General features: G+C 46.4%; 14 protein-coding genes across 14 annotated transcripts; 6 read left to right on the top strand and 8 right to left on the bottom strand.

The window, feature by feature from the left end:
* Positions 1-91: 91 nt before the first annotated feature.
* On the top strand, positions 92-1,669 carry F4822DRAFT_383614 (uncharacterized protein). The gene is made up of 2 exons (XM_051456447.1): positions 92-656; positions 789-1,669. The coding sequence occupies exons 1-2, from the start codon at positions 593-595 to the stop codon at positions 1,250-1,252; spliced, it is 528 nt and encodes a 175-aa protein (XP_051318896.1). The 5' UTR covers positions 92-592; the 3' UTR covers positions 1,253-1,669.
* Positions 1,670-1,826: 157 nt separating this feature from the next.
* On the bottom strand, positions 1,827-2,465 carry F4822DRAFT_423585 (uncharacterized protein; the record flags this gene model as incomplete). Its single annotated transcript, XM_051460001.1, has 1 exon — positions 1,827-2,465. One exon carries the CDS (start codon positions 2,463-2,465, stop codon positions 1,827-1,829), a length of 639 nt encoding a protein of 212 aa, XP_051318895.1.
* Positions 2,466-2,667: 202 nt separating this feature from the next.
* Positions 2,668-3,926, top strand: F4822DRAFT_649 (NAD(P)-binding protein). Its single transcript, XM_051463805.1, has 2 exons — positions 2,668-2,828; positions 2,911-3,926. The coding sequence occupies exon 2, from the start codon at positions 2,937-2,939 to the stop codon at positions 3,894-3,896; it is 960 nt and encodes a 319-aa protein (XP_051318894.1). The 5' UTR covers positions 2,668-2,828; positions 2,911-2,936; the 3' UTR covers positions 3,897-3,926.
* A 120-nt stretch (positions 3,927-4,046) lies between these two features.
* F4822DRAFT_439327 (uncharacterized protein) lies at positions 4,047-5,774 on the bottom strand (the record flags this gene model as incomplete). Its single annotated transcript, XM_051462629.1, has 5 exons — positions 4,047-4,363; positions 4,417-4,501; positions 4,558-5,277; positions 5,375-5,545; positions 5,601-5,774. 5 exons carry the CDS (start codon positions 5,772-5,774, stop codon positions 4,197-4,199), a joined length of 1,317 nt encoding a protein of 438 aa, XP_051318893.1. The 3' UTR covers positions 4,047-4,196.
* Positions 5,775-7,382: 1,608 nt separating this feature from the next.
* F4822DRAFT_597 (DnaJ-domain-containing protein) lies at positions 7,383-8,723 on the top strand. The gene is made up of 2 exons (XM_051463715.1): positions 7,383-7,734; positions 7,812-8,723. The coding sequence occupies exons 1-2, from the start codon at positions 7,567-7,569 to the stop codon at positions 8,544-8,546; spliced, it is 903 nt and encodes a 300-aa protein (XP_051318892.1). The 5' UTR covers positions 7,383-7,566; the 3' UTR covers positions 8,547-8,723.
* F4822DRAFT_439325 (uncharacterized protein) lies at positions 8,670-10,088 on the bottom strand (the record flags this gene model as incomplete). Its single annotated transcript, XM_051462628.1, has 2 exons — positions 8,670-9,830; positions 9,888-10,088. 2 exons carry the CDS (start codon positions 10,086-10,088, stop codon positions 8,901-8,903), a joined length of 1,131 nt encoding a protein of 376 aa, XP_051318891.1. The 3' UTR covers positions 8,670-8,900.
* A 480-nt stretch (positions 10,089-10,568) lies between these two features.
* F4822DRAFT_423580 (major facilitator superfamily domain-containing protein) lies at positions 10,569-12,321 on the bottom strand (the record flags this gene model as incomplete). The annotated part of the gene is made up of 5 exons (XM_051460000.1): positions 10,569-10,807; positions 10,857-11,670; positions 11,728-11,879; positions 11,930-12,098; positions 12,157-12,321. The coding sequence occupies 5 exons, from the start codon at positions 12,319-12,321 to the stop codon at positions 10,569-10,571; spliced, it is 1,539 nt and encodes a 512-aa protein (XP_051318890.1).
* Positions 12,322-13,014: 693 nt separating this feature from the next.
* Positions 13,015-14,311, bottom strand: F4822DRAFT_423579 (uncharacterized protein; the record flags this gene model as incomplete). The annotated part of the gene is made up of 6 exons (XM_051459999.1): positions 13,015-13,062; positions 13,113-13,630; positions 13,697-13,760; positions 13,814-13,882; positions 13,946-14,045; positions 14,133-14,311. 6 exons carry the CDS (start codon positions 14,309-14,311, stop codon positions 13,015-13,017), a joined length of 978 nt encoding a protein of 325 aa, XP_051318889.1.
* A 931-nt stretch (positions 14,312-15,242) lies between these two features.
* On the bottom strand, positions 15,243-17,084 carry F4822DRAFT_423578 (general substrate transporter; the record flags this gene model as incomplete). Its single annotated transcript, XM_051459998.1, has 4 exons — positions 15,243-15,934; positions 16,038-16,512; positions 16,574-16,899; positions 16,952-17,084. 4 exons carry the CDS (start codon positions 17,082-17,084, stop codon positions 15,243-15,245), a joined length of 1,626 nt encoding a protein of 541 aa, XP_051318888.1.
* A 519-nt stretch (positions 17,085-17,603) lies between these two features.
* On the top strand, positions 17,604-18,659 carry F4822DRAFT_423577 (gluconolactonase; the record flags this gene model as incomplete). Its single annotated transcript, XM_051459997.1, has 3 exons — positions 17,604-17,909; positions 17,973-18,340; positions 18,407-18,659. The coding sequence occupies 3 exons, from the start codon at positions 17,604-17,606 to the stop codon at positions 18,657-18,659; spliced, it is 927 nt and encodes a 308-aa protein (XP_051318887.1).
* On the bottom strand, positions 18,581-20,057 carry F4822DRAFT_407 (D-isomer specific 2-hydroxyacid dehydrogenase). The gene has a single exon (XM_051458454.1). The coding sequence runs from the start codon at positions 19,753-19,755 to the stop codon at positions 18,817-18,819; it is 939 nt and encodes a 312-aa protein (XP_051318886.1). The 5' UTR covers positions 19,756-20,057; the 3' UTR covers positions 18,581-18,816.
* Positions 20,058-21,401, top strand: F4822DRAFT_406 (HpcH/HpaI aldolase). The gene has a single exon (XM_051458357.1). It carries the CDS (start codon positions 20,361-20,363, stop codon positions 21,213-21,215), a length of 855 nt encoding a protein of 284 aa, XP_051318885.1. The 5' UTR covers positions 20,058-20,360; the 3' UTR covers positions 21,216-21,401.
* A 151-nt stretch (positions 21,402-21,552) lies between these two features.
* Positions 21,553-23,598, top strand: F4822DRAFT_423574 (fungal-specific transcription factor domain-containing protein; the record flags this gene model as incomplete). Its single annotated transcript, XM_051459996.1, has 4 exons — positions 21,553-21,740; positions 21,798-22,679; positions 22,745-22,805; positions 22,858-23,598. 4 exons carry the CDS (start codon positions 21,553-21,555, stop codon positions 23,596-23,598), a joined length of 1,872 nt encoding a protein of 623 aa, XP_051318884.1.
* Positions 23,599-23,669: 71 nt separating this feature from the next.
* On the bottom strand, positions 23,670-26,099 carry F4822DRAFT_439324 (fungal-specific transcription factor domain-containing protein; the record flags this gene model as incomplete). Its single annotated transcript, XM_051462627.1, has 6 exons — positions 23,670-25,003; positions 25,057-25,358; positions 25,422-25,574; positions 25,633-25,803; positions 25,878-25,972; positions 26,031-26,099. The coding sequence occupies 6 exons, from the start codon at positions 26,097-26,099 to the stop codon at positions 23,670-23,672; spliced, it is 2,124 nt and encodes a 707-aa protein (XP_051318883.1).
* Between the last annotated feature and the right edge of the window lie 481 nt (positions 26,100-26,580).

Here is a 26,580-nt window from a genome sequence, read left to right as displayed (position 1 = left end):
GTGTCCACCGACGCAAGCTTCGGCACTCCTTAAAATCCTATGGGTAATCCATTGTAATCCATTGTATTTTATTGTATTTTCGGTACCGAGAGAGTTTAAGTTTGCGCTACGATAAGCATCGCCCTACGCCAATGTCCTACCTTAATTCTAATTATTCTTAATCACACACAAAGAATTCGACTAATGAATCTTTTCTAAGGTGTTAGTTTGTCTAGGTAGATGATTAATTACGTAGTATTTGTTAGTCCGTAGAAGGAGCGTTTCGTTTGTCAGTCCGTCATACGACCACGGCGAATTCCCTAACTACGAATCGAACGACGAAACAAAAAAAAAAGAAGTTCCGACAAACGCGAGAAATTCTGATTATGAAGCCAAAATTTCTTACCTTGACAATTAATTGTAGATACCAACTTGGCTTAACAACACAACATATAAAATCATCAATTCTACAGTAGATCGTGAAACCAAATAAAAAAAAGCCACAATCTTAAAAATATCACCATATGATATCATCGTCTATCTCCACTTACACCAGAAACGGAAGGAAAAAAAAGCAAAATATTCGAGACATCACGATAATTAATTGATCAACATGGCTGCCGTCTCTCCCGAAGCCGTTCTTGGAACTACTGTTGCATTTTCCTTCATCTTATTCGGTGAGTCAAATACCAAATATGAAAATATGAACTTGAAATAAATACCAATCCGGATGGAATTAAACTGCATTGAACTAAGATGGAATCCGAAATGGTCATGTACAGTAACTAAACATATCTTGATGCATCTAGGAAATGCCATCACCCAATCATTCATGGGAGTTCCCGCTTTGCTAGTGGATTTCCCATCGCCGTCTTCACCTGAACATGCCTCTCGCGCCCGGTTGCTGGGTCGACAGTGGCCCGTATTCTGGGTCGTAGGCAATAACTTCTTCCGGCCCATCAGTACCCTCGGCATTTTTGGTTATGCCTACACATCATGGGTAGCCTCATCCCAAGGGCCTAATGGTGTTCTAGGCGATTGGAAGCCGTATGCGGTCGCAGCATTCTGTCACCTCGTTACAGTTGTACATTCCGCTGCGAATATGCAGCCGATCAACGAGAAGATCGACGCCCTACGAGAGCCCAAGGGGAAGGTCGACCCTAAACAAGCTGAGACATACGCTCGCAAGTGGATTAAATTCAATACAGTGCGCCTCATTACCCCTGTCGTCGCCGGTTCTCTCGCGCTATTTCAGCTGTTGAGGCGGCATTAGATCTAGCTTATGCAGGGGGAACGAGCATGTTTTTTCAGCTTTCGAGACGATCTACGATTATCGAGGGGAGCTATTGTCGAGCTCGATACGCTGTGAACTGTAGCTTGCACGACCTACATAAGAGCTGCCTTTAAGTACCAAAGGTACCCACTTCACGATACCACCTACATTACACTCTTTCGCCGTGTATTAAATAGAATAGCATTCGTCCAGGGACGTGATATTTGAACGAAGGGGAGGATAGGCGGAGATTCTTGTACACTATATTGTTTTCAACGAATTGGTCCTTCGTTTGTAGCTTTTATTTACCTAGGGAACTACCCAATCGAACATTACTTGTGCATCACTTACGGTGGATCTGGTGTATACACAGAGTACGAAAACATAAATATTGTGATAGACATGAGCAATTAGACATTATGTATTTGATTAAACCTTAGAATATACCTTGGCATATATGATGACTTTAGAAGACCGAACTATGAGTACAATATGTGAACATGGCAAACTTAACGGTGCCTCAAAAACGCCTTCATTCGAGGCATATTGGAAGTCTCGGACTCCCCCAATATCCTTAAAAGATCACCCCTTGACCTAAATATAATAACAATATTAAAACAATAAATTGAGCCAATACCAATCCAAGTAATAGCGTCATCGACTTAGAGTTGGTCTTGTTGTCCTCTCTTCCTTGTTTCTCCCCCTTTTCACCACTACCACCACGACTTGACTCCGAACTATTACAACCGAAGTTGTCGGGTGCATGCTTCCGTGCCATCTCCAGGGCTTTGGCGCTGTCCACAAACTCCGTGATCCGGACCACTTGACTCCCGTCGGGCGATAGATGGATCATCATGACACACTCGTTCACCCATTCGCCAGCTCCTCCCTTAAGTATCCCTTGCATCCGTGCGTGGACTACCGCCATATTCCCCGGTCCGTCGTCTGCGATAGACTTCGGGATCATCCTGAATTCGTCGAATATGCTGAATATTCCCGCTGCGTGCTGTGCAAACGATTCTCTATTTCGCGGTGCCATTCCTAGGCTCTCAGGTAGTACTTGGTGATGAAAATCTAGCGACGTCGTTCCGAGAAGCTGTGGTACAGAGAGGCTCCCGTAGCCGTCTAATAGCGCGTGGACTGTGCCGAGTCGGCGAGAACGGGCCTCATCCATCGCGGCCGCCGACGAGGGTGCGCTACTCGAGTGACGCATCTTGTAATTAGGCATGCCTAAGTTGGTTGCTTGTTCTTCTTCCTACCACCCATAAAGGTGACTGTGGACGGGTTTCTGTAGACCGACCAGGCGAGGCTGGCGGGGTATGTAAATGTAGGTAAGACATCGGACGGGAGGGACCTAAATAAATCCATGCCATGGAAGAATTCCACGCAAGTCCCCAAACAAGACAGGCATATGCCGCGAAGCGTTCCGCGTAAGTTCTGAAAGCGGACTTTTGACAGTTTCAAGCACCGAAAAGTTTGATGTGACAGCCTATCCCTTGCTCAAGCTCACCGAAAGCGGTACGAAAAGGGGGGTCGAGCGGTTTAGTTCGATTAAACTTAGATACCTGATGTCCACGTATGTGTACGCGACTCTTCTTTGTCGACAATGTAAATAATCCCATGCTGTTGCTTACTTCTAATTCCATCGACGTAGATAGTACATCGACATTGCGTATCACTCAACATGCCTAAGCAATCCAACACCACTAAAGTCATCCTCGTCACCGGCGCTACGGGGAAGCAAGGAGGTGCCGTAATCAACGCACTTCTTAGCCGATACCCAAACAAATTCACGATCCTCGCAGTCACACGCGATGCCAGCAGCTCCAATGCTAAGCGCCTTCTTGAGAAGTCGCCCTCCATCAAACTTGTACAGGGCAATCTAGACAACGTTCCTGAGCTCTTTCAGGTAGCCCGAAAAGCCCATTCTCAACCAATATGGGGTGTGTATTCAGTCCAAATTTCCATGGGAAAGGGCGTCACTCTCGAAAGTGAAGTCGCGCAGGGAAACGCACTCATTGACGAATCTATAAAAGCTGGTGTTAAACACTTTGTTTACAGCAGCGTTGAACGGGGCGGCGACACAGAATCTTGGGAAAACACCACGCCTATTCCTCATTTCCAGAGTAAATATCAGATCGAACGACACCTTCGAGATGTCACAGGTCCCGGGGGGTCGGGAGCTAATATGGGCTGGACTATACTACGTCCTGTAGCTTTTATGGATAACTTAGCCCCTGGATTTCCCACCAAAGTCTTCATGGCCGCGCTGCACAACCATCTAGGAAATAAACGCATGCAATGGGTTGCGACGTCTGATATTGGAGTCTTTGCCGCGAAGGCTTTTGCTGAGCCTGAGAACTGGAACCGGAAGGCTGTTGGGCTTGCCGGTGATGAGTTATCGTGGGAACAGCTCAACGAATCCTTCGCTGGGGCGACAGGGTCACCGGCTCCTGCGACTTATTGGTTTTTTGGAAGTGCATTGACATATATGGTCACCGAAATGGGTTTGATGCTCGGATGGTTCGCAAGTAATGGATACAAGGCGGATATCGCAGCGCGGCGTAAGGATCATCCTGAGATGTTGACAATGGAGCAATGGTTAGTTAAGGAGAGTCAATTTAAGACGACGAACCGTTCTTGAGAGAGCTGTATTGATAGCTTGCGCGGTATTTTTGGGTTCGAAGAAGGGCCGCGACATTGCTATGACACGGAGGATCTATACCTAGGTACACATGGAGATGCTAGTTTAAATAAATGATGTAATTGGACACTACCTAAGTAAGTAGTGCATTGGAAATGAATACAATGGTCACAAGAAATAAATTTGGTGTTTGTTTGGGTATAATGTAAATGGTTAAAATATGTAAATCCTAAAGTCAGTATCAACATCAATATCAACAATTGTGCCTCTCCTTGGAACGGCTGTAAGATGCCAAGCAGTCTACGTCTGAATAGTGAAGACTTGTGAGCCATCATTAGTGCAAGGTGCAGAGTCAAGCCGACCATCTCCAGCTATGATGCAGGTCGCATTACGCTCGCTCTCCGGGGCAAATACCAGGCTTGTTCCACCAGTGAATGGAACCAATTGACCGTTATTCGTGTCGCCCTCTGCTTAAATTTTAGTGCTGTATAATAACTTGAGATGGGAGGATAATGCCTACCTCCTGCTGCACGTCCTCCACATGAGAAAAGAGTTACTGTATCACCAGCTGGACGCCGTCCATCAAAACTGATGCATCCATTTGTCTAAAAAGTATAAGCGGAATTCGAAAAGATTCAGTGGAGAGACAGGTATGACTTACTAGACTACTCACGATTAAAGCTGAGTCTTGAGCGTTATTATGTTTTCCCGCCGTGATAATGTCAAACTTCTCGTTGGGCGTCCCGGCACAGGTCACCAAAGAAACTGGAATCAAGTTTTCGCGAAAGTCTCCAGCGGTTGGATCGATGAATAGACACTGGCCATTTGGCGCCTTTATGCTAACTGAAGTAAAAGCGCGCGTTGCAGTGTCATCCCGCGGCTGTGATTCGGCTACTGCTGAGGGTTGCAACACACCACCAGCGCGAGATACGGGGACGGACGCTGTAGGGTTAGGGATCCCCCCGACTGCCACATTAGTTGTAACTGGCGAGGAAACGGGGCTTGAGGTAGGTGCCGTAGGTGCTGTAGGCGCTTGGCTTGCATCCTGCGAGGTCACCGTAGCGGTGGGGATAGTAGGTGCAGATACAGTGCTTTGGGGGCTTGAATCAGTGGGCACAACAGCAGGAGAGCCACTGAAAGTAAACTGCTGGTCGGAATCTCCAGCAGCGCAAGGCGCAACATCAACAACATTTCCTTTGACGGTAAAACATGACTGCGAATCGTTCTCGGGCGATAATGTGAGTGGACCGCTAGTACCGTTAAAAGGAAATAGCTGAGAGTCTGTTACTTCACCGCCGCCATCTGCACGACCTCCGCAGCTGAATAGAATAACTTGATTACCGCTTGCTCGTCGTGGGTCGAAGTTGAAGCAAGCGTTCGTCTATAATCCCGGAATTTAGCACATTATACCCCTAGTCGAATGGTGTACCAGGTACCCAAGGTTAGGTGCCTAGGTAGGTAGGCGAGTAGGTACTAACCAGCGTGCTAACAACTAGCATTGACCCTTCAGCATTATTATGCTTGCCCGCTGTAATTATATCCCATCCTTGCCCATCAGTGGTATCACATTCGGCTACTTGTATAGGTGTGAGGTTCGCACGGAAATCTCCCGATAATTCATCAACGAACAAGCATCGCCCATCAGAGGTCTAAAGTGCACTCTATTAATGACATGGCCTAATTGCCGGCTTTGGTTTGCCTTACCCGTATTTGCGTCCCGGAAAAGGCTTTCGTCGCCGTGTTATCTGGCTGCTGAGCTTCCTCGAAGGCGGCTTGATCCAGCTCTGTCACGGTTCTTCGATGCAGGTTTAGGGATGTAATGGGTGATGCATTTACGAGCGACTGTACGCTAAGGAGGGTAGCGATGAACGAATACATGATGATTAATCTTCTAATACCTGTATTGAGAAATCTGGTCGTATATGAAAACACGGCGTCTAACCGAAGTGAAAGTAACGAAAGGTACGGAATTAAAAGAACGAAAACTCCTGCACGGCAGGGCTGAGAATCAAAAAGGAATGAAAAGCGACTCCAACAAGAACTCGTCATTGCCACCTAAGTAGTGAAAGCAACGGCTTCGTCGGGCATGCGGTGGTTTAAATACTTGACGCTGCATCGTGGGCTCCTTGTTGCATGTGGTGGCTTCGGTATCGCGAAAAAGTTCCAAGGTTGTCAAGGAGCTTACCAGCTCCCTATTTTAAAATGAGGAGTTTCGTCAGGTTTCATGGCGATTACTTTGGAACCTTCAATACCTTCGCGCTTCTGTTTTGAGCGAAGGGCCTTTTGACATTCATTGAAAGCATAATAGGGGTGTAGATATCTTTGCGGCGGCAACGATGGGGTTAAGGGTTAAGGAAGGTTGATGAAACAATACCTGTCGCAAGAACGGCGATTATCACTGGGATTATAGATCGTCCTAACTTCTTTTCTCATAGGCGCCCACTTAAGACGATCATTGGTTCGTTGCTCAATGCTACAGCGGTGTTCGGTTAGGTAGGGGTTCTAAAGCTTCAGCTTGAAAGGCCCCTGCAGATTATCAGGATCGCTACAAGGTAACGTATATGGTAACCCGACTCGAGATTCGTTTTGTTCTATTAGACGCGAAATTGTGAAGCTAGTTACCCCTTTCCTTCCAGAACTTCTTCCTCTTGGGGATAATAGAAGATACCTAGGTAGCACTGACTGAATCGAAAGGGGTAGGGGTGTTATCGACTGTTCCATTTTCACCCTGAGAGGTCCGCTATATGATGCCTACCTCAGTACCTAGGACCCGTAAAACAACCCGCATCGTGGCGCTTTTAGTGATAATGGAATGGTCGAATGGCCACCTACGGTACCTAAGGTAAACGATAGAACATGATAGCTTTAGCGACGACAGAGGTCCTATTTCGTTTCTAGACCTTTTATCTCATTCTTACATCCACCCATCGCCATCATCAATCGGAATTTTTTCGTACAGCGTTTTGTCAATTCAGAAAGCGATTGTAGGTAAAATCGTTTTTTTTTATTTCGCGAAGTTCCCCTTCGATTTTCCGTGTAGCGGGCTTTGGTGTAAACAAGCGGGCTGGGATTGAGAACTTTCGACACTTTGACCTTCTGATGCTGCTATTACAAGTTATTCACCACCTAAATATTCGCCCGGTACGTTCTCAAGCCCTAACATGATAGGTATCTATTACGGCGTGGCACGTCGGCGTGCTCTCAAACTCAGCGGTATCACTACAAAACCACTACATTCATTATGGTTTTCGAGAAAATATTCGAATATATCGTCTGGAAATATCGTCTGGAAAAGTACATGATGTATGCGCAATTACGTTCAAGAAGACACAGATTACAACATGAACTACAACCATAACCGACTGCGTCCCTTCCACAAGCACATTCAAGGTAATGAATGAACAGTGATGCATGTTACAGTCACCACAACCCAACACGTCCATATCCCCCTCCTTGGAATGACCTTGATAACGAATGGGATATAATTTGACAATAAAAGACCAATGGAAGCGATACACGCTTCGGCGCATTTATTATATTTTTATTCGCCTAATACATGGTCATTCACTACCTCTGGGGTCCTTCTGTTCGTTATGAAGCAGCCTACACCCTACTTAGGATCGCTATCCGATCATCTTAAACGGTGTAGCTACTAAATACAGAACTGAAAATGGGTTCATTCGATGAACACAATCTCTCGGACTTTTATGCGGACCTTCAATTGACACAACAGGCAACTTCTCGGGATATCAAGTGCGCCTTTCGCAGATTAGCTAGAAAGCATCACCCCGATAAAAAAGCACCAGGACAATGTATTGATGCGCACGAGTTCCGTAAGGTACGTCCTAGGTAATTGGTTAGAAGAATACTTCAAGGAATAGCCACTAATGTAACTGACTATCATCTTCTACTTAGGTTCGCGAAGCGTATGAATGCCTCATCGATGAGGATAGGCGTGCAGCCTATGACAGACTCTACTTCGACTTGCGAGACGAATGGAATACACAAAGGGAACAAGAAGAACGCCAACGTAGAGATGACGAAAGGAAACAAGCTGAGGAGGAACAGCGCGCCGCTAGGGAAAAAGCCGAAGAAAAAAGGAGGGCAGCAGAAGCCGAGAGAGTTCGTAGAATGGAAGAAGAAAGACGAGCTGCTGAAGCCAAGGCCGAGCGCGAGAGAATAAGAGAGGAGAAAGCGAGACGAGCCGAAGAACGAACGCGAGAAGCTGCACGAAGAGCTAGGGAACAACAGGAACTAGCGGCAAAGGAGAGGCTTCGCAAAGAAAAAGAGAGAGAAGCGGAAAGAAGATCCGAGGAAGCAGCTAGAAGAATCAGGATTGAACAAGAACTAGCAGCACAAGAACGACTAAAAGCTATTCTGATTGAGGAGAAGCAACAATCAGCTCGTAGTAGCTGGGCCAAAATGCGGCAAGAAGCTGACGATAGACAAGCGGCGAAACGTCGACCTGCCCGGCCGATGCGATCTGCTCCATCACCTAACTGCGATCATCCGCGGTTTGGCTGGCTAAAGAAGAATGGTCGGTCGAAGTGCACATTCTGCAACCAGACTCGAACGAAATGGTCCTTTTCCTGTCCGGAATGCAGTGTGTCGGCATGCCCTGGTTGCAAGTCCAACTATTGTCTATTCTGATGATCAAACGACCTGAACAATTTGTACTGAGTAGGGAGATTGTGAAGAAGATTGCTGTATGGTGGGTCTATCTTACGGTAGTAATCAAGGTGACTGGTGTAAGAATGAGTGGTGTGCGCCGCAAGCGCATTTACTGGGAATATGTTTGGAATTGTACGGATGTGAGTATCCCGAGATATATCAAATTATATAAGTCACAAACGTGCCGTCCGTCCGTAAGCTATCCCTCTATACTACACGTCCTCATATGCCGAACTGCCTCAACTTGCTAATCTTCTCGGTTATGCGAATATGCCTGCTTCCAGAGGGTGCGGTGGTAGAAGTAATCATTCCAGTAATCAATTACACTTACTCCTATTTCCGATCCTTACACCAGGGTGCTTTGGCGAGAGCATTAGACTGAACCTTCCAAATTCGCGACCCTGACCTTTCAAGCCTGGGGCCAAATTCCTCAAGCAACTTTTCCGCATTGGAACTGTCGTTTCTGAGCGCTCGTTGGTAATCCTCGTCCGATCCAAACGTGGCGATCTTCCATATATTTTTCCAACTCTCAACTAACCGGATGGCTTCCGGATGTCGGCTCTGAATTCTGGTGGCGACCATGTAGAACGAGGAACGTCTGGTGTGACTTGTTGTGGGTTTCAAAGTTCGTACGGTGGCAAACTTACAGAATGCCCGCAGCAAGTCTGCAGTGTCCCAGGCCTCAAGTCTATGCAACAGAACGACCATAGCGCCTCCTGGCCTGAGATATTCAAGACTAAGAGCCAATTGAACGACTGTTAACCTTCTGCTTTCTCGCTTCTCTCGATATTCGGAACGCTCATGCGTTCGGAGAACTTGGCCGTCACATAAAGCTAGATCGAATAGTTGGTTAGGTCTAAGCTGCTGTGATAAGAAGTTACCGGCGTCCGGATGATCCTTGGGAATCTCCTCAACGCCCATATCGGCGGCTAACATCGTGATATCTAGGAACCTCTGCTCAACGGCCGAAGAATTTTGAATAAGCACCCTGTGCCCACCGCTAGAGGGGGGCAAGCTAAATGCCAGTCCCTTAGCACCCGGGTTGTGTTTCAAGGCTGTCGCAAGAAAACCTCCAGGTGCCATGCACATGTCCAAGATTCTTGGTTCCCGCGAACGTATCGCGAAGGCGTTGGTGGATTGGTGAATTTCCTCCCCGATCTTCATCATCATCCTGAAGAAGTGTTGAGCAGTCTGATCGTCACAATTGTCTGCATTTCTTCGTTGATTCCGAAAATAAACATCACCCTCGGGGTTTTCCCATCCCTGTTGTACGACTATGTTAGCACCGTAGATCAAACTAGGGGGTTCGACTTGACTAACCTTCCGCCGGAGTTCGGTGAGCTCCCGAAAATCAGCACTCCTTTCTAGAAGATATCTCGTGATGGACTTATCCGCGGATATATCCTGACATTTTCCATGCTCGGATGACTCGTTGTTCAACCTTGGACCGTTTGCATCGTGGTCGGGAAAAAGAAAGGAGTAGAGGGGCTTCACTACTTGAGTCAATGCGGACGCTTCCATGGTTAGTTGAGTATCAGTGTGGGTAATAGAATGTGTGGATATCAAGGTATGTGTATAGTTTGAAACAGAAGTAGACGTTGGTCTGAGGTCGCTAGGCTTCCCAAGAAACGGCACAGCCTGACATGCTCGTAGTCGGGCACGATTGCATGCTCAGGCATGTATTCGATTGGTTTTGGGGTTCTATCCTGCATAACTGAATGCGATATTGGTTACACACGATTTGCGTCGACGATATTGGTCAGTTTAACAGGTCTAGGCGACCATGTGTTCTGGAAATATGAGCATGTTTGGACTGAGGGGTAGCTGATAGTACATGACCGGATCACACTTCCATATCTAACGTATACAACCATCGAATACCTGAGGTATACACAATAGGAGTTCCATGGTGTCTCTAAGCCAAAAGACCATCACGACACTCAGAGATGGAGGAGGTGCTCTTTTAGAAAAGACGGGAAGAGTCAACCTGACGCCCCAATATTATAGGGTGTACTTATATAATGGACTATTCTCTCCCATGGCATCTAATTTCTCTTGTGTATACTTCTCTCTTATTTCGATTTCCGAAATCCTCTTCCTTGTTCGATTGGCAGACCAGAGGCAGAACTCGAGAATGGCGCCGGCGATAATGGCGAGTATACATATTCCGAGCGAAACGCCGTATCCGGTGGGGTACGTAGGCGATTCCTTGTCCAGGAATATGTTCGTTCCAATAATACCTAGTGGGGTCAGCATTATATGAACACTCCAAGAGGCCACGCAACTTACTGCCAAAGTTTCCAGCGGCGAGTAGCCAAGCAAGACCGATCGATCGCTTCCATGATGGCGCTAAGTTATTGCCTACCCAAGCCGAGATTCCAGGGAGAAGTGGATATATACTTATCTGTGCCAACACTATGGCAAAGTACATAGGGCCGACATTGGAAGCGATATCTCTAGAGAGGCTAAATAGAATAGCGAAAGAAGCCACGAGAAATGTAATGGGTACGAGAATGAATGGTGCGCGCCATGCGAACCGATCAGCGTAACGTCCAACCAACCATGCCGATACACCTCCACAGAAATATGGCGGAATAGTTAGAAGTTGAGCCTTTTCCTTGACGAATCCCAATTCTGTAAGAATCTGCGGGAGGGTAAATTTGAAGACGGAATTCGGAACCGAGTTCGCCCACGAGACCAATATTCCCAAGAGGATCTTCCAATCCACCATAGTAGAGAGAAGTAACTTCCAAGAAAACTTGTCGCCTTCCCCGGTCGCGGTACGGACCCCCGAGGCTCGCAGACGTAAATCAATAAATCGCTTCTCTTTGTCGGTTAACCACGAAGCTCTCTCGGGACTGTCCGATATCAATAATGGCATTGCTAATCCAATAACGATAGTCGCAGCTCCCTCGAGAAGAAAAATCCATCGCCATCCGGCGATACCTCCAAGACCATTCATATCAGCAATCGCATATGCGAGCAAACCGCTCAAAGCCCCCGAGAATGCCGACGCGGTATAGAACAGTGCGAGCCGTTGCTGGAGTTCGTGTCGGGGATACCAGGTAGACACGAGATATACAGCACCGGGGAAGAACCCCGCCTTGGAAAAAGCTTCTGTTAGTATCCTTACATATTTTAGGATTCGGGTTGTACATACTTCGCAGAGGCCAAGAAAGATGCGACAAGCAGCCATTCCAGCGAAGTTTTTGACAATTCCCATGAGTGTCATAACGATGCCCCATGATACCATCAAGAATGTTAACCAGAAGCTTGGCCGGACTTTCTTTAAGACGATATTCGATGGAATTTCTTTGCGAAGTTAGCTGAATCAGGTCATGTTGGAGTCACCGGGATCTTACCAAAGATAATGTAAGGGACGAAGAATATGGTACTGGCGATGTTGTATTGGTTTCCTGTCAAACCAATGGCTTTATCCATACCCTCTATCTTTGCGTTTCCGATGTTTCCGCGGTCGATATGTGAGCAGAGGTATAAAAGGGCCATTACCGGGACGATACGTATATCCATCTAGGGCGCATGGTTAAAGAGAACGATTCTTTGAGAACGATTCCTGGTGACAGCTTACCTTACGAATAACTTTCTTCCCCTTAAAACCCTCGTATAAGCGCAAGAATTCAACATCTTCAGTCGAGAACCTCGCGCCGTATGTGCCATTGAGAGGAGCCTCAATATGCTTGATATCGGTGCCCTCTTCCAGCTTGAGAGAGTCATCATTCATCTTGACAGTCATTATGAAGTTCCCAGGTGGTGAGTGATACGTGAAAACCCAGAAAGACCATCCATAATGGGTGGTTAAGTAATTTTTATTAGATCTCGTCAGGAATGTGGCTGGTCTCGAATCTGGGGTAAGGAGCATGGGGATCAGGGGCTACTCCCCACTATGAAATTCCGGGGTATTGGACCGACCGCATGGAGTCAACATCAAACCAACTCGTCTACCTAGGGATGGTAATAGATTCTACCCATGTGCCTATCCATGCATGTGCGAAATAACTTGGAAGCCTTGGTACTTTGGTTTGCTAGCGTTACGCATAGGTGATACAGGGTTGTCCGTTTGATAGGCGGAACATATCCGAGCAGCATCGGACGATATCCGATAATGATTTCGTCGGCTTGTATATTCTAAAAGTTGGACTTATCGGATCGCCTGTGATTTAAGTAAGCAATCTAGATCGGCAATAGTAATTTTGAGAACTCTACTTAGAATTACTAGCATTATTGGAGGGTGTGGGCAATTAGTTCTCGTGAAGTTGTATTATGGGCCAAGTCCACATCATCAAGTAAAAAAATGGTACGACGATAGTAGACGGCACATTGAAAACGCCGAGCTACGAAATTTTTATTGTCCGTACTACGTAGAAACCCGAATCATCCCCCGGGCGCGTGTGCTTATTTTACCTCTTCAATAAACGAATTTTCGTGGCTAAAAAAACGCAAGAGCATTGGGAGGACTCGCAACCGCTCCTGGGGCCTTCGATACATTAGAAAATACACATAGACAGTGGTATATTAATTACTCACATTCATTGGGGAACTTGAGAGGAAAAATGTATATCGTCCAAGAGAGGAACACATTTTACTTAGAGCTTCTAAGTCGAATAGCTCACCAATTGGCATACCCCAACCAGCCAGAAGCCATTCGTGTAAATGCCAATCTAACTCTTGACAAGGCCAAACTTCAAAAGACCGCGAATCACCCGCAACAGCTGCGATTTTCGTATTCCAAAGAAATTTAAGAAATTGCCTTGAAGGCTGGATCCCGATGTTCTGCGGCTTTTGTGTTTTGTACTGCTCATTCAGACGATGTCGTTTCGCTTCTTCCATTCCTTCGTACTGTGTTAGATATCCAAAACGTATGACAAGTATATCACCAGGGCGTATCTCGTTAAGAGACATCCCCTGGTCCTCGAGAACTTGGATAAGTTCCGTCCATTGTACGGGATGATTGCTCATCGCGTCGACTGTTAGACCTCTCCTTTGAGCCCAAGCATACCAGTCAATGAATACGGCCCGACTAGCGATGCCTTTTACAGATAAATCTAGATATACATATCAGTCTAAAACGTATTTAATGATTCCATCGTAGCAAGGTTAGGTTTATTCACGGTGGATGCTGTTGGACTCGGAGGACCCTGCAAAGTCCGCGGCGGTGTGACCTAGATAGTACAACTTTTGAACAATTTAATAGGCGAATTGAGACATTGGGGCTGGGCTTTACTCACTCCCTCTTTTTGATATGCATAATGGCGGAATCCGTCCCACTGGGAGCTACATTGGGAATTGAAAGACCACTGAAATAATTATTTAATATCTGTTCCTATGGACCTTTAGGAAGGGTTTGAGGGTGACCGCACCTCATCATCATGGGCGTGTTTTAATGGCGCCTTATTGATGAGTTTGACGTCTAGAATTTTCCTCGGGAACCTTGGATATGAGGGACCTTTCAAGGACCAACTGCGCAATTAATTGTGAGTAATGAATATATTAATCTTATCGGCTCCAAGAGTGGTAACCGTACCATAGGCTCGTCTTCTCACTTACTTCAAAGATACTCTCTTTCCCGTTTTGATTTCTTCTTTTGCAGCTCGCGAAACTACATCATCCGTAAGATGATTCAATGTTCCAATCTGATCGTTAGTACCCCAGAGACCCCATGCATTTCCATGCGGGCCACTCTTGTTAGTAGGAAGATCCTCGAATTTGGGGTAGCTTTCCGGCATCATCTCGAGTTTGCCGTGGACACAATACTATCGGGGGAAAATACATTAAAGAGCGTTATGTTCTTAGCATCAGCGTAGGTCCTAAATTTGTCTATATTTCAGCAATTAGACCTGTTTGGTTTGTCTTGCGAAGATAAGTATGGAGAGTCCATCCTCTCCATCCTGGATTTTGGCGCGGAAAGGGTCCGAAGGAAAGTTGCTTTTGCCATGGAGATCTCGGAAAATGACCGATGGTATTCCTAGCGAGAGCCAAGGGAAGGCTCACTTGAAAACCTAGGTAGGTACCTAGGTAGCCCTACTTCATAAACTAAGGTCTAGTTTAAGGTGACGAATCTGGTTACTAGGTAGCAAGGTCATTTACTAATCATCGTATACCCGGGCGAGAATTTAGCGTGGCTTTTCAATTGAAGAAAATTTAGTGAAGAATGAAGAATTAGAGAAAAAAAAAAAAAAAAAAGAAAGAGCGTTAACAATTTCGACGCCCCGCAAGTACTCGGATATTTACATATCTAAATACTTAACCATGTTAGTACATAACCCCTAGAAAACATGCTTTTAATGGCAGCGTATTAGTATATCGGTATTAATATCCCAATATCCAGCATATCCATCTCTTCTAAGGTTGCTCAGAATGAAATTTCGGCGTTAAATATGAAGATAACTTGATGTCTAGAGTTAGGGTTATTTGGGTATATAGATGACAGTTTACAGGTGCTAGATATACCGCGCGTTTTTAGCAAAGTAGTTTCCAAAATACCCCCAAATCGGTGAATTTTCAGAAGTACTCCATTATCATACATATTTAAATCGCTTATACGACATCTTGCTTCTGCGTTGGCAACAGGTAGATTTTGATTATAGTTTGATGTGGACGTCGCTACGGCGGATAGATAATACTGTGGTAGTCCCTCGGTTTATTTAATATATAACCTTAGTTTTTATGGGACACGTGCGGCTTCACCTCAAGATCATCCTCATCGTCGCGCTGGTGACCTTGTAAGAGCTCTTCTGGCTTCGGATATGCGACCTTCCAGACAGTATACCACGGCCGATCGAATAGGCTATCCATGGACTCAAGTGACCTTCCAGCTGTTTCGGGCATTGCGAAGAATACATAAACAAGGGAGATACAACAAATACTTGCGAAGAAAGCAAAAGCGCCATATCGGTCGGTAGCAGCTAAGAGTGAAGGCATGGCACGCGAACATCCAAAATAAAAGGCCCAATGAAAAGCCATAAGGGCGGAGACGTTTGGGGATCGAATGCGAATTGGGAAAACCTCAGAAGAGACCAAATATGGAATCGAGAACCATCCAACTGACCATGCGACAGCATGAAGGTAAATGGCAACGATTGCGGCTTGGCTTGCGTGGATAGCGGAGGAATCCGATGCAATGGATGTAGATGAACGACCATTCGTCACACCCAGATACGCGCCGACGTAAGTGAGAGTGACAATCTGTAAGGTGATCCCAGTCATAAGGGAGCGACGTCGGCCAATGAAGTCGATTCCGACGACGGAAAAAACCAATGTAGAGACAAACTTGACGATAGCATAAATACCAGTTGCCAGGAAACTGGATTCTTGCCCCTCAATGCCAAGGTAGCCGAAGATTGTGGGGCCTTGATAAGAAGTACGGTTAGCAGCTGGTGGCTTTAAGTACGTGCAAGAGAGTAGGGGAATTTGGGAAATATAAGTGTTAGGACGGATTCTTTTTTCACTTACTGTATTGTGTGATGGCGTTTGCGCCGGACCACTGAGCAAAGAGATGCGCAAAAAACATGAGGAAGAAGCGCCGGCGATTTGTTATCGGACCAAATGTTTCCTTCACCGCATCAATGAAAGATACGCCAGCAACGGCATCGGCTTCATGGCTAAGCTGGGTTTCAATGCCATTGAACTCGTCCTGTACGTATTGGTGGTCCTCTGACATTCCTCGAAGCCTTGCAAGGGTCGTTAAAGCTTCCGACCTTCTGCCTTTGTTCAGAAGAAAGCGAGGGGATTCGGGCGTAAGGAATGACCCAAGACCCCATATTATGGCCGGGATAACTTGGAGTACAGTTGGGAGTTGCCACTGCAGGTTGCTGCCCGCAAAACTTTTCGTTATGCCATAGTTGAAGAAGAAGCCGAAGACGACGCCAAGTTGTTGACAGCATGCGTACTGCAAAGTGACTAAACCTCGAATAGAACTGGGAGAAATCTATACCGCAGCTACGTTAGTTTCCACATAATGGAATGTCTTATGGCTAGTATGGATTCACCTCGGCAAGATAGATAGACGGTAGAATCGTTGTTACGCCTATGCCCATGCCCGCAATAAATCGCGACGCGTATAGCCCGGATAGGTTTCCATTACTAAATGTTTGCCCTAGGACTCCGGCGATATATACGACTGTAAAAATCTGAAAGGCCAACCGCCGACCGAGTATTGTTGTGAGATGAATGCAGAAAATACAGCCGAACACGGCTCCGGCTGTGGCGATCGAGACGATCCAACCCTTTGTATTAGCATATTCTGAGTCGGACTGGCTCGCTAGGCCAAACTTCAACTTAAAGGCCTTCATGACAACAAGCGATGCTATGTTTCCTGAGTATTGGTTAGTAAAGAATGTATATCTGTGGTACTTCCGCGTCGTTACCTTCATCGAACCCCTTCGCAACACCGGAGAAGCTCCATAAGCAAGTACAAACAATTATGTACCAATTAAATATTTCTCGCGGGCTGTTCTTGACATTCGCGACCGTAGTCGCAATGAACGAGGGTTTTGCCATGATAAAAGAGCTGCCCCTGTAAAAACCGCGGTGGGAGTTGTCTGTATCATCACCGGCGAAGAAAGGGTATCCGAGTAGGGTGCGTAGATATATGAAAGGTACTTTGTTAGGATGCACAGATGCTCAAATGGCTCCCCTGAACATACAGGGCTGTTCCAGTCACTTGGTCCGTAACCCCATGGGGTTGTCTTGTGGGGTTCCGGCTAGGCCGTCATCTAGGAACAGAAAGGTTGGCTCGTGAAAGACGCTGGGACTCATTTCGGAAGAGCTTCATGCTTGGTTATCATCTGATGTCTGTGTAAGCCACACCACATTCGAGAATCTGGACTTATTTGGGGATTGGGAACCTCTTTTTTTCGATCTAAACGGGCTAGGGGTATGGGGTGGGGTGTGGGGTGATCGGACACTGACCGAGAGAAGTTCGGACAAATTCCTAAGCAGTGGGACTTCATAACTCTGATATTTGAGCATGCGTACCTAAGTATTGGTGATATTCCATCCCTAATTGGATAAGTCAACATGAACTTTTATCCCGTGCCTCCAACAATTCAAGCAGAAGAATTCGTCCGGATTCCAGACGAATTAAGATGCTTAAACCAAGCGTCGGAATGGCGAGGTGGCTTTGCAAGACAATTCCAATGGATATTCCTCGAAGGACCCGTCGCCGACTTGGAGGGTAATCTTTACGTTGTTGATGTGCCATACGGCAGAGTCCTAAAGGTTGACGTAAATAAAGAAGTTTCTATCTGTGCTCAGTGGGATGGGGAGCCTAATGGCTTGGCTGTGGATAAAGATGGAAACCTTCTTGTTGCAGATTATAAGCAGGTAAGAGAGCTCGCGGCGGGCGGCGAAATATCGAAAGAAATGCTAATTGAATATTATCGAAAGGGTATCTTTTGCCTCGACCCATCAACGGGAAGTGTTACTCCTAGATTAACTAGGAGACATCTCGAACGGTTCAAGGGTCCAAATGATTTAATTGTCGATTCGAGAGGCAACATATTCTTTACGGACCAGGGTCAAACAGGTATGACCGATCAGACGGGTAAAGTGTATAAGATATGTGCCGATGGAAGATTGGAAACTCTGGTTGAAAATGGCGTTTCTCCCAATGGCCTAGTCCTCTCACGGGACGAGCGATTTTTATATGTTGCGATGACGCGAGCAAACCAAGTGTGGCGGCTTCCTCTTCATGAGGACGGTACGGTCACTAAAGCAGGGGTATTCTTCCAATCTTTCGGCAACGCTGGCCCAGAGTAAGTACCTACCTCTATAGACCGTTAAATTGGTTTGTCTCGTGACACGATGCTAACGACGCATAGTGGTCTGGCACTTGATGAAGAAGGGAGTCTTTTCATTTGTCATCCTAGTCTCGCGTCCGTTTTTGTCGTAGATTCGGATGGCGTCCCAAAGGCAAGAATTGTAAGCGGAAGCCAAGGCATAAACTTGACTAATTGCTGCTTTGGCGGACCTGAGAATAAAACATTGTTTATTACGGATAGTCTCGAGGGTATCATACAGAAAGTCGAATGGCACTGTAGGGGCGCGACGAAAAGACCGATAGTTAAGCAGTAACATTTTTTATTGTTGTACCTAATTAAGGTGCGCGAGGCATGGGAAGGCGATACACTATGTGAAAGAGTATAATACTTGACGGGATCCTTCCGAAAGGTGCATAGTGGTGTGAAAATAATTCGAATGGATCGCATTAGTATTATCCTATTCAAGCCCATCAACTCTGAGCTTGTGTTTGGTAAAATTCTAGTACGCGCCTCGCTGCTGTTGTCCCAGTTTCTATCTGTGTTTGCTCCGTGGCAGCTCCTACATGTGGAGTGCTGACCACACCCAACTCCCACAGCTTTTCATATCTTTCTTTGCTTGGCGGTTCTTCTTCGTGACAATCTAGCCCTGCGCCGAATATTAAGCGTTCCCGTAGTGCAATCTCTAGGTCAGACTCATTGACAATGCCTCCACGTGCTGCATTAATAAGTATGGCGTTCCTCTTCATAATCTGGAATTCTGAAAGAGAAATCATATTTCTCGTGTTCTCTGTAAGTGGAACGTGGATTGTGACCACATCGGACACTTTGAGGAGGTCGGGGATTGACGACAAGCGGGTGTGTGATATATCAGACCAAGCATCCAAAGGGAGGAACGGGTCGTACGCGACCACTTCCGCGTCGAACGCGCCTCGGAATATCTGGGCTACTATCTTGCCGATATTACCCATTCCGATGATCCCAACGGTCTTTTGTGAAAGTATCAGGCCGGAGCATGTTTCTTTGGGAACTAGCACGCCTTGCGTCTGTCGCGTGTTGATGCGACCAACTTCTCGCGCAACTGCCATTGTCAAAGACAGCACCATCTCAGCAACAGCCCTAGCGTTCACCCCGGGGGTGTTAAAAATCTCGATCCCTTGCTTGGAGCAGGCCACAGCATCTATTTTTTCTATGCCAACTCCCTGCTTTCCTATAGCAATCAACTTGGGACAAGATTGGATATCCTCTGCTGTTAGACGCGACGATCTAACCAATAGGAAGCGAGCATCCTGGCGCCAATTTGCATGTTCGGGAGTGCCAGGAAGGATAGCGGTGAAATTTTCCTCGCAGTACTTGATGACTTCGGGGTGGAAATTATCGAGTAAGTAAAGAGTAGGCTTTTCTGGAGCCATTTTGAGATGCGATATAAAGGTTTCCCAACAGCGTGTATGATGGAAACTACACAGAATATGGGGCAGGACTGAAATGGTAATACGGTGGACGATGAGAATGAAGTCCTTGAAGCATAAATGTGTCCATTAATGATAGAACGATGTCAATTTGACGTCGTCGAATTCCATGGATTATATGAAACCCCTGTATAATTAGCGTGCAATGGCCCGTGAAAAATGTTGTACATAATACTAGGTAGTTTATGAGTACTCGGCTCCCATCCGATGACTTATCGGACCTGTCCTTGTTTATGTGGTGACCTACAAAAACCAGCATGAGTCTCCTCGGTAGAGGAAATTGACCCCACAGGCACTAGCCTTCTGTCCCATAAAATAAGTTGGAGGGGTGGCTGCATGGGAGTCATCTTCATCGGACCCGACCCGAGCCCTGGCAATGGTGTCGTGGAGAACACATTACGCTTGTACTTGTGATATCGAGATAGCTGTTCAGTATTTGAAGGCAGGGTGTAACTGATAATCTTGGCCTCTTGGTCCATATCCTACCCATTTTTCTTCAAGCATCAATACCGGTAGTCACTAGTTAACGCGTTACCACATTCAATACGATGGCCGTCAGCATCCCTAACTCGTTTCGTGAGAAACTTCTCCGTGGCGAAATTGCTTATACACTCAGCGTGAAATTGGTCAGATCCGTGGAAGTACCAATGATGGCGAAGACGGCGGGGTTCGATGGTCTTCTCGTTGATATGGAACACTCTTCTTTCGACTTGGATACTACTAGCCAGATATGTATCGCAGCGCTTTATGCTGGCATTGCAACGATAGTTCGTGTTCCTAGTAAGGAATCTTCATTCGTTTCGAGAGTATTGGATGGTGGGGCTCTCGGCGTTATCGTTCCTCATATAAGAAGTGTCCAAGATGCCAAAGATGTCGTCAAGGCAGCCAAGTTCCAACCAGTAGGATCCCGATCTTCGACGAATGGACTGCCACACTACCAATTTCGATCTATCCCGGCTAAGAAATCCAATCCGGTTACCAACGCGGCGACATTGGTAATTCCTATGATTGAGACGTTGGAAGCATTGGAACTGGTTGATGAGATCGCAGCCGTGGACGGGGTAGATTCGCTGCTCATCGGAACGAATGATCTCACAGCTGAGATGGGTATTCCTGGGGATTATGAAAACCCTCGGTTGACGGAAGCGTACGAACGGACGATCGCTGCTTGTGCCAAGGTTGGAAAATACGTAGGAATCGGTGGATTACACGCGAGGTTGGATCTTGTCGAGAAGTTCTGTGGGATGGGAGCTAGATGGGTTATGGCTGCTACAGATGGTCCTTTGCTCTTGAACGGAGCTACCAAGGCTGCTGGTGCAATGACGGAAATCAATACGAGAATTACTGGTTTAGGAAAGAAGAATGGAATAAACGGGACAAATGGTGTAAAGAAAGAGGCATGAAATGAAATGGGACTGGACGATTATGCTAATGTTTTCAGGGTGTTGTGGAAGAAGAAGTTGTATTTTCTAAATTCTGGGGCCCCGTGCCCGTGCCGGGGGGCCAAGATCTAGAATTGAGGGTGACTAATCATCTTGATAAATCCATATTATTTAGAAAATAAAGAGCTTAGTAATGTGACTACATTACGTAATATTTATCAAACGCGTATGTATGACCTACCGGAATTTCTAACGTTCTCCCACATCGTTCCATTTCCATTTCTATTTCCATCTCCATTGGTCATGTCCATGTTAATTCTCATTTCCAACCTCTTCTACTCCTCGGCGATTGTCCGACATGTCGTCCGCGTCTGAACGGCGTCGGAAACAAGCCTGCGAACGATGTTGGAAACGGAAACAGAAATGTGACAAATTGCGACCGAGATGTACAGCGTGTGCTGAGCTCGAAATTGAATGTACCGAACGGCAATGGAGCTTTGACGCTGTTTCTGAAGATACAGGCGTCACACACGCGTCCGTTGTTAGGTAATACCTGCTAAGCCATGGAAACTCCGCATGAATTGATTGCTAAGCCATACGTAGTTATATAGAATCTCTAAAGGAGAATATAGATCGTCTTGAGCATGGACGAGTTGACAAGCGTCGTCGTACCTCCAGTACTATTGCGGCCGATGTCTCCCTAGAAGTAGGATGGGCACGACAAAATTCCGAGCACGATGCGAATGATCAGAGGGGTCATAACTCCGCCCAAGAGTCGACCATTCGGGATACCATGGGCGGTATTGGTCTCTTGTCTCGTTCTGCTATGGCGGAGCCTCACGATGAATCTGAGAGACTACCCCGGAATCTGCGAACTGATAACATTCTTATGGCTGCCTTGGCATTAGACGGACCGGATCCGACAGCTGCTTCGCTTTCCGACGCTCGTCGACTGGGTCTGATGGTTGATTTTCAACCCATGTCACTCCGACGAGACGCAACAATTGGTTACTTGGATCGCTTTGTCGACCAGGTATGCTTCAAATATCCCTTCTTAAGTAGTAAAAGCCTGCGGGCGCAATACGACTCTGTTGTGGATAGCTCCAATCACCCAGATGGTAGTCTAGGCAATGCTTCCCTTTCTATATTCAACTCATGTCTTGCCGTCGCCATCGGCGCTTCCGTTTCACCTGAGTCGACGAGTCTTATGCCGCTCATCAATAGCTTGCATTGCTCTGCCATAAAGCAACTACCCTCCATATCGAAAACCCTAGGCGGATTAGTATTCATACACTGCGTACTATTCTTGGCTATCTTTTCGATGTATAGCCCAAATGGCGGCTCAACTTGGCACCTCGTGGGATTGGCCGTGAAAAAATGTATATCTTCGGGTCTCCATAAGGAACAAGAACCTCAACCATCGATCTCACCAAATGCTGTCAATTATAGGCGAGCACTATTCTGGAGCGCTTATCTTATTGACCGGTGTGTTGCAATTCAGAACACTTTTAAATTTACGAACCACTCCCCTGCTAACACGCTTTATGAAGATTAACAAGTTTAGCATTGGATAGGCCTTTCAGCATCCAAGATGATGACATCACAGTTCAGGTAACTTGATTAGACTGACGTCTCGTTGGTGTGCGATTAACCGTGGATCTAGGAACCTAGGGAACGGTACTTACAATCTTCTCCTTACGAACACACCGTGGGCCGTCACCTCATCGTACACGCACGGCTTATATCTAATTTTCGTACCCATTCGCATTCTGGTCCTCTATCCGACTATGGGAACCTATGTTTTTGGAGGGACTTGCCGTCAGACCTAAGAAATTTCTCTACGTCACACCTCCCATTATCCGATTATCTCGACCAACTTACTACCATTGCTTTTGTTAATATTATGTTGAACGACATTCCAGTGGATGATGGCGTCGGACTCTTAACGGTTACTTCTAACGACATCAGGAGGGATGCCATGAGCACTTGCAAACAATTTATCGATAGAAGTTACGAGCGCTTGCATATAGAACGTTGTGGAGGCTCGTTTCTTGATGCGCTCGACGTTTTCTCGGCTAGTACCATGTTCGTCTATCTAACTTGCCGTCTTAATGCTGAACACGGAATCCCAGAAGCGATGGAAGCCATACACATGTCTTCAACGATCATCACGGCCATTAGCGAAAGGTTTAATACTCTCAAGACATTCCAAGCGATACTTCTCTCCATTTCAATCCATTTGATGAAGGGAAACCGCCATAATCCGAACGCTCGATTGTTCCCGAACGTCATATCTCCTCCATATCCAATAGTTCCGCCTCGTCTAGACATCAAAGTAGACGTACCCTCAACAATTCCTGAATGCCTTCGACGATTGGTTGCTAAAATGTTTGAAATATCATGATACGGTTTTATGACTCATATATGAACGATACTGCCGGCTTAGCGACGCATTTCATCATTATCTATGAACATTTATGAAGGGCTGAAGCCAAAACCACTTCCGTTAACTACACCATGGAGTTCAGCCAAGTCGCCATAAACGTAATTACCTAGTCCGACACTCCATAACGCATCATCGCCTAAAAATCCCCAATGCAACGGATCGTTATGAATGCGGGCTCCCTCCGATGATACAAAGTTGCTTGTTCCTTGGTGGGGAGGCAGGTTGGATCCGAGTGCGCTTGATTGACCCAAAGCATGATGTAAACCTATCTCACGGCTATGGAATTCCAAGTCGCTAAATACCGGCCTTTCCCAACTACCAGAGTAAGGCCAAGGCGACCGAGCCTGGTTCCGGACTTGAGCTAGTTCAGGATGACCTGTTAATACCGCCCCGGTATTCGACCAATCATCATATATTATCTGATTATCGCGATCCGGATCAGGAAAGACGTGTAAGCAAACCGCCTTAAAGAACTGAACGTAATGCCTAGCATCGAGCATCTGACTTGACATTTGTGTAACAGTTCTCTCGCAACATGCTAGGGCGGTACGGCTCTCCTGCACGAGTAACGAGTCTAAATCCGATGAGGCGGAGATACAGAATAAGACAGAAAGCCCCGCTGTAAACATCATATGAAAATAGCTTCTAGTGTACGTGACCATGGATTGTTGGAACAACTCGGAGTATAGCAAAATGGTACGAATCGCGCATTTCAGGCATAATAGCACTATGTGTTTGGGTGGGAGACCGTTCTTCTTCGGGGCCAAGTCGACAGCTTTGCGGACAAGCTGGAGCGTTTCTCTGGCCTGTAGTAGGTCGTACCACTGGTATCTCTCAAACAAGCAACGAGGACGATTGAATATGGGCGCAGAATTGCGCCATTGTTCGAGCTCTTTTGTTATGCGCTCCAGGACAGCATATACTCGCCCCGCAGCTAAAAAGGGAGGTTCGTTATCTGCCGCGACAGGGCTCGAGCTTATTTTTAGAAGTAGGGATGCTTCGTCGTGGATCTGAGAAGTGATTTTTCTTAGACGCACGCAAGCGTGCAAGACGCTCATCTCGTTAGGGCGTGTTGGAATATGCTGACTGCAAAACGAATCCAAATCCGTAACAGACGGCGTCGCAGCAATTATCTCGTCATCGCTCGCCTCTACTGGCAATCCCACCGAGACGTCCTGATCCGCTATAGCAAAAGGCCTATTCAATGTGGTTGAGCTATATCTGTCTGTTACGTAGCAGACCCAAAAGATCCTACGCCGAAGTTGCTCGTCGAGAAGAGCCAATGGCTTTCTACTTTTTCTCTCTAGCTCCTGTTCGATACATAATCGCATACATAGCCGTATAATCTCCCAGATCGAGGTTCCTAGCGCACCGATATTAGCTGGGATGACTTACAACGCAAGGAACCAGGCATACCTATATGATAATAAATACCAAATCGGCATATCAACAAGAGATTCTGGATAGCTTCTAGCCCATCGGACAAGAAGAATGGATCAAAGTACTGCATGGCTGTAAGGTAGTAACCAAACGGATGCTGCGAATATGTTTTATTCCGATGGGGTATTACCGAACCATTCGCTAGTATCATAAAGGTACGAAACATATCACGGTTACTGGGTGTTGTCATCGCGGTATTATCTTCAAAAACACGAGCGAAAAGACCATGGATATCTTGCCGAAGCAAAAAGGGATTTTGCACCTGAGGTCCTTTGAGGCTAGTTATCCTGTTAGCGTTTCAAAGAACAATCGGGACTACACACTCGAACATCACGACTCACTAACTATCAAACAAATAGCGGGCATCCTCCAACGAAGGAAGTTGGTTTGGTTCAGCTGCCGGCTCGGCTGCCCTTGTCGCGTCCGCCAATTGCCGCAATAAAGCCGCATTACTCTTCCTCCATTCTGCATCTGTGAACAAGAGCGTCATAAAGCTGTCACTAGTCAGAATTGAAAATACATCGAGACAACGAGGTCTTATAAATAAGGTACCTTAATCCATCTCCTTGTAATATTGTGGATGGTGTTTCGACTGGTTCTGCTTGCTCCAAGTTCTGTGATGTCGTTCTAGTCGAATCAGAGACGGCATCGTCCTCACAATCCGATACATCAACGGTATAGGCCAGGTACTGTTGCTGTCTCTGCTCTAATTCATGTATGTACCTGCAACCGATAGCCCAAGCGCGATTAGTATGTTGGCAAACAGGCGTCGAGCTATATCTCGGACTTGGACTAACTCTCTAGAAATAGGGGGCCCTCCATTAGGATCTAGAATGACACAATCGATGCCATTCTTTGAACAAGGGCCACATTTAGGCCTTCTACTATCACACTGAAGTGTGTCAGCATCAAACCGGTGAGCCCCCCGAATTACATTTATCACAACGTACCTTCACTTTTCGGCTGTAACATACTTGGCAAGCCGGAAGCCGAGGAAGACCCGCAGTGTTCGCATTCATCCTCTTTGCTCGTCCTATATATCACACTCGCAAGAAATCGTATTCAACATGCGGACCATCAACGTAATCATTCATGTAAGAACTTTAGGAAGCACTAATGGCTAGACTCGGATTCTATTTTCCCCATGAATGGATGGGACTTCTCCACGCTACACCCTAGCTACTAAACCCCGCTGTCAGTGCGGGGCTCGGGAAATGTCCGACGAACTCGAACGCATCCTCGGCTCGAATCCGAAATCACGAATCCGGGGTTAACATGCTTGAGCACAGTAGGGTATAAACACCCCAGAATGCGCAGTGGTAGTTTATCTTGCAGGAGCCAAGCCTACGACCCCACAGGAGAGAATCCAATTAAAGTCGATAAAAAGGCAATACATACCCTCTATAGGAAATCCCCGCGACCGCTCGGGTCGTCGAGTTTCATTCAGATTGTGGGGATTGTGGGGATCCTGGGGTTGATTGTAACCTTGGAAGATGGTGT

Source organism: Hypoxylon trugodes, assembly GCF_022578975.1.
Source record: "Hypoxylon trugodes strain CBS 135444 unplaced genomic scaffold F4822scaffold_1, whole genome shotgun sequence".
Classification (NCBI taxonomy): Eukaryota; Fungi; Ascomycota; class Sordariomycetes; order Xylariales; family Hypoxylaceae; genus Hypoxylon; species Hypoxylon trugodes.
Note: the sequence above shows the minus strand (reverse complement) of the source record. Positions and strands in the feature narration are given on the sequence as shown.

What these genes read in the sequence shown, in the direction of transcription:
- F4822DRAFT_649 (XM_051463805.1), top strand. Translation starts at nt 2,937, where the DNA reads ATGCCTAAGCAATCCAACACCACTAAAGTCATCCTCGTCACCGGCGCT.
- F4822DRAFT_406 (XM_051458357.1), top strand. Translation starts at nt 20,361, where the DNA reads ATGGCCGTCAGCATCCCTAACTCGTTTCGTGAGAAACTTCTCCGTGGC.
- F4822DRAFT_407 (XM_051458454.1), bottom strand. Translation starts at nt 19,755, where the DNA reads ATGGCTCCAGAAAAGCCTACTCTTTACTTACTCGATAATTTCCACCCC.
- F4822DRAFT_383614 (XM_051456447.1), top strand. Translation starts at nt 593, where the DNA reads ATGGCTGCCGTCTCTCCCGAAGCCGTTCTTGGAACTACTGTTGCATTT. An exon ending in ATTTTCCTTCATCTTATTCG is followed by an intron (nt 657 to 788) that starts GTGAGTCAAATA and finishes TGATGCATCTAG; the next exon opens with GAAATGCCATCACCCAATCA.
- F4822DRAFT_597 (XM_051463715.1), top strand. Translation starts at nt 7,567, where the DNA reads ATGGGTTCATTCGATGAACACAATCTCTCGGACTTTTATGCGGACCTT. An exon ending in ATGCGCACGAGTTCCGTAAG is followed by an intron (nt 7,735 to 7,811) that starts GTACGTCCTAGG and finishes TCTTCTACTTAG; the next exon opens with GTTCGCGAAGCGTATGAATG.